The sequence below is a fragment of the Netta rufina genome, assembly GCF_964035555.1.
Source record: "Netta rufina genome assembly, chromosome: 3".
In the NCBI taxonomy this organism is placed as follows: domain Eukaryota; kingdom Metazoa; phylum Chordata; class Aves; order Anseriformes; family Anatidae; genus Netta; species Netta rufina.
The window spans coordinates 111,898,169-111,903,103 of NC_140125.1; the positions used below are offsets into that span (position 1 = coordinate 111,898,169).

General features: G+C 61.4%; 1 protein-coding gene across 1 annotated transcript; it reads left to right on the forward strand.

Moving 5' to 3' along the window:
- Positions 1–301: 301 nt before the first annotated feature.
- GDF7 (growth differentiation factor 7) lies at positions 302–3,799 on the forward strand (the record flags this gene model as incomplete). The annotated part of the gene is made up of 2 exons (XM_084283931.1): positions 302–650; positions 2,874–3,799. The coding sequence occupies 2 exons, from the start codon at positions 302–304 to the stop codon at positions 3,797–3,799; spliced, it is 1,275 nt and encodes a 424-aa protein (XP_084140057.1).
- Between the last annotated feature and the right edge of the window lie 1,136 nt (positions 3,800–4,935).

Consider the following 4,935-nt stretch of genomic DNA (forward strand, 5'->3'; position numbering starts at 1 on the left):
GAGGAAAAAAAAGAAAAAAAGGAAAAAAAAAAAAAAGGAGGATTTGGAGAAGGGAGGGGGACAGGAGGATTTGGGGCGGGGGGGGGGGGGATGGAGGATTTGGGGCGGGGGCGGCGCCCGGGCGGGGCCGCGCTGCCGGCAGGGGGCGCCGCGGGCGGGAGGCGACGGCGGCGGCGGCGACGGCGGCGGCGAAGGCGGCGGCGGCGGCGGCGGCGGCGGCGCCGGGGCGAAGGACGATGCTCAAAAGGCGGCGGGGAGCGGCGGCGGCAGCAGCACCGCGCCGAGCGCCCCGGCCGCCGCCATGCGCCTCCCCGCCGCCGCCCTCTGCCTCTGCCTCCTCGGAGCCTGCCGCCTCCGCCGGGGGCTGGAGGCAGCCGCCGTGCTCGGCCAGCCGGCGGCGTCCCCCCCGCGACCCTCGGCGGCCGCGCCTTCCTCCTCCTCCTCCTCTTCCTCCTCCTCCGTCTCCTCCTCCTCCTCCTCCTCCTCCTCCTCCTCCTCCTCTTCTTCTTCTTCTTCTTCTCCTCCGCCGCGCAACGGCACCGTGGTGCCCCACCACTACATGGTGGCTCTCTACCAGCGCCTGGCCGCCCGCCGGGGCGCCGGCCGCCCCCCCGCCACGGTGACGGGCTTCGCGGAGCGGGGGCGCAGCGGTGAGAGCCGGGGGGTGGCCGTGGGGAGCCGGGGGGGTGCGCGGCGGGATGGGGTTTGGAGGGGGGGAAAGGGGGGAAGGGGGATGTGCCGCGGGATGGGGAGCGGTGGGGAGCGGGGTGGGGGCTGCGCAATGGGATGGGGGTCGCTGGGGTCCGGGATGGAATCTCCGCAGCGGGATGAGGCTCGCTGGGGACAGGGATGGGGTCTGCGCAACGGGATAGGGCTCGTTGGGGACCGGGATGGGATCTCCGCAGTGGGATGAGGCTCGCTGGGAACCGGGATGAGGTCTCCGCAATGGAATAGGGCTCCTTGAGGACCAGGATGGGGTCTGCACAATGGGATGAAGCTCGTTGGGGACCGGGATGGGAGCTGCTCGATGGGATAGGGCTCTTTTGGGACCGGGCTGGGATCTCCGCAGTGGGATGAGGGTCGTTGGGGAGCGGGATGGGAGCTGCGCAATGGAATAGGGCTCGTTGGGGAACGGGATGGGGTCTCCGCAGCAGGATGAGGCTCCTTGGGGAGTGGGATGCGGTCACCGCAGTGGGATGGAGATCTTTTGGGAGCGGGATCCCCCGTTTCGGGTACGGGGCCGTGCGGTGGGATGGGGTTTGTCGGGGAGCGGGGTCCCCCCCGTCGGGGCGCGCACGGGGCTGTGCGCGGTGCGGGATGCTCCTTCCGCCGTGTTTTAATGGGGAACGGGGCCGTGCGCGGGGATCGGGCTCCGAAAAAGGCTGGGGGGGGGGATGCAGGGGGTGGCGAACGGGGTCGTGGACGGGGCTGGGGCTGGGGGAGAGCGGGGACCGGCCCGGAGCGAGTAGGGATGCTCAGGCAGCGAGGGTGGCGCCGGGGATGCCGCTGGGGCTGCGGTGCGGGGATTTTGGGGACGGGGATGGAGTGCGGCCGCTCGGGGGGCTCTGCCTCGCGGTGCCTTTCCCCTTCTACCCCCTTTTCTCCCCCTTCACACCCCCGGATCTAACGCTAAGCATCGAAGAGACGCTTAACGACGTATTTTTTTATGTGCCCGCGTACCCATCGCATCCTCCCGACGAAGTTTTCGTGGGGGAAAAACCCCAAACATTAAATCAGAGCCCCCAGATCGAAATGCAATGAAAATCCAAAGGGGAAAGCAGCCCCCCTTCACGCCCCTACTCCCCCCCCCAAATCCAGTGAGCAGCCAGGGACCGAGGGGACACTGGGGGAAGATGCTCCGGGGGGAGGGAGGGCAGTGCCCTGCGAGCTGCAGCGCAAAACGAAACCAGATGCAGTCTTGAAAGGGATCTCCTTATCTGGCCTCGCAGGAATTTTAGATGTGCTTTAAAAGAAAATAATAATAATAAATGACGGGGAGAAAACTATTTCCCACACGGTGCGGGCTGTGGAGTGGAGGCATCAGGCTTTGAGGGTAGAGGTTGGGGTAACCATGGGGCTGGGGCTCAGCAGCAGCGTTTGCTGCACGCCCTGGTCAGGTTAGAGAGGAGAAAACAAAACACCAAGCCTCCCAGAACTCATTGATCTTCCCCTCTGCCACTGTTTCTTCTTCTTCTTCTTCTTCTTTTTTTTTTTTTTTTTTTTTTTTAATTCACACCTAGTGTATTTAATCGGTACCAGATACTGCGCGAGGCTGTGTTTGGGCTTTGGACCCACCAAAATTAGTGACAAATGCAGGCGGGGCTCACTTTCAGCTCCTGTGTCAGACACTCCGAAGCAGCATCCCCAATGGGTGCACCCTACCTTGCCTGCGAGGGAAAAGGAGATTTTTTTGCAGCATTTTCCTTGGCATGGCTGGAGGGGGGACAAAGGGCAGGAGCACTCAGTGACAACCTGGACACTGGGGACTGTGCTGTGCATGGAGGGGGCTTTCCGTGCCAAAACGGGTGCAGGGCGGTGATGCGCCCCGCAGCTGGGGGCACTGAAACACTCAGGAGGAGGCAGAGGACACCTCGGGACACAGGGAGCCGCTTCCATTTCTCCCTCCCTCCTTCCCTCCCTCCCTCCCCGCCTTCTCCTCCCCGTTTTGTTGCCACCACCTCCAGCCCGGGTGGCCCTGCTAGGACACACTGCCGTGTCCCTCCCCGCTGGGATGCTCAGCATGCCTTCTCCCCTGTTTGCTCCTTGTGCCTCTGCAGCAAGAGCTTGGCTTCAGCTGGCTGGGTTTTTATATTTCTTCTTTTCATTTTTTTTTTTTTTTTTTTTTTTTGGTTTGTTTGTTTTATCTCTTCCAGATGCCTCCCTGTTGACCCCTGAGCAGCGGTACCTCTTTGACATCTCCAGCCTGCCTGAGGCAGAAGAGGTGACGGGCGCGGAGCTGCGGGTCCTGCGTGCCCTCCCCGAAAACCGCAGCTTGGCCCTGTCCCCCGAAGGCACCTTCCACCACCTCCTCCTCTCCACCTGCCCCAGCCGCGACGGCGAGGAGCCCCGGCTGCTGGACTCCAGGGCTGCAGACGTTTTGGACGCGGGCTCCTCCAGATGGGAGGTGTTTGACGTCTGGGAAGCGCTGCGGGGCCGCAGGGAGAGGTCTCCGTCGGGCAAGCTGCTGTGCTTCCTGCTGAGGATCGTGTCGGATCAGTCAGGGAGGCTCCTGCCCCCCCGGCAGCTGGGCTTCAGCAAGCCCCGGCCGCAGCCCCACGAGCGAGCCCTGCTCGTGGCCTTCTCCCGCACCCAGAGGAAGGAGAACCTCTTCAAGGAGATCCGGGATAAGATCAAGGCTCTGGGCAGCCCCCCGTTCCTGGAGCCCCCTGATCCGGGCCGGGAGGCGTACCCCAAGCGGAGGAAGAGGAGGACCACCGCCGTCGCCGGCCGCGCCGGGGGCAGAGGCCACGGGAAGAAGGCCAAGACCCGCTGCAGCAGGAAGCCCCTGCACGTGAACTTCAAGGAGCTGGGCTGGGACGACTGGATCATCGCCCCCCTGGATTACGAGGCGTACCACTGCGAGGGGGTGTGCGACTTCCCCCTGCGCTCCCACCTGGAGCCCACCAACCACGCCATCATCCAGACCCTGATGAACTCCATGGACCCGGAGTCCACCCCCCCGAGCTGCTGCGTGCCCTCCAAGCTCAGCCCCATCAGCATCCTCTACATAGACTCCGGGAACAACGTGGTTTACAAGCAGTACGAGGACATGGTCGTGGAGACGTGCGGCTGCAGGTAGCAATTTCTGCAGCTCTCCCCCTCCCCGCCCCGCCTGGCAGCCCCATTTTAAATATATAAATAGAAATATATATATATATATAAAATATATATATATATACATACATGTCCTGGTGTGTGCCTTCCCAAAAGCCAAGCTAAGAGCCCCCTGCCCTCCCTGGGGCTGCCCTGGCCATGAGCCTGGGAGGAATGGGGAGACCCTCCCTGCAGACAGCTTCTTTCTCAAAGTTTTGGGGTTTTCTGCCAAATTGCCTCGGTGGAGGAAGGTGGGAGGGATGGAGCATCGGGTCAGCATCGCCCTCCGGCTGTGGCAGTGGGGTGCAGGGGCGGTGGGAGCTCTCTTTTTGGAGTGTAAAAGGACACATCTTCGGTGTATCTGGGGAGAAGCAAAGCCCCAGGTTCCCCAGGGAAGAGTCATTTAGCTTGGGTTCTTATTTTTCCAAATAATCTGGCTATAAAAAGGCCAGGCTCCACCCCACCTTCTGCTGGCACCAGTTTTACAGCGAGCTCCATCCCTCCCTGCCTCTCCCCACTCCCCTAAGGGAGCCTGGATCTGCCAAAAAAGAGACTTTTAACTCGCAAACAGCTGAGCTGGGTAGAGCAGGGTGCTCTGGGCTGTGCTAAGAGGGCTGCAACATTTTAGGAGCTCTGGAGCTGAGTGTAAATCATGCCTTCAAACCAGAGAACCTGTCATCGGCAAGGAGCTGTGGGAAGCCGTGAGGGCTCTGCTCTGCCTTGGTGGCGTTTGGTACCGAGCTTCAGCATCGTGGCTGGGTTGGCGTAGGTCAGGGATGGGTTTGCACAGGTTTTGCTTTGGATGATTTGTATTTTTGCCGGTGATCAAGCTCTTGCCTTATAAATATCGGTGATCGCTAGCTACAGGAGTTTGCTTTGGGGGAGAAAAATCCCTGCTGATTTTTTTTTTTTTTTTTTTTTTTCCTGTCGAGCTCCTCATCCTCCATCTCAGGAGCGTCTCAAGGAGCATGGCCGTGCCAGCAGCTTTTCTTGCTGTTGTGTTTCTGTTTTGTTTTTTCCCCCTATGGTCACCCTCTGTGGCAAGGAAAGGTTGGGGAGGGCTGGCGGGTCTCATCCCAGGCTCAGTGTTGGTGGCCAGCAGAAATCACAGCAGGAGGAAGC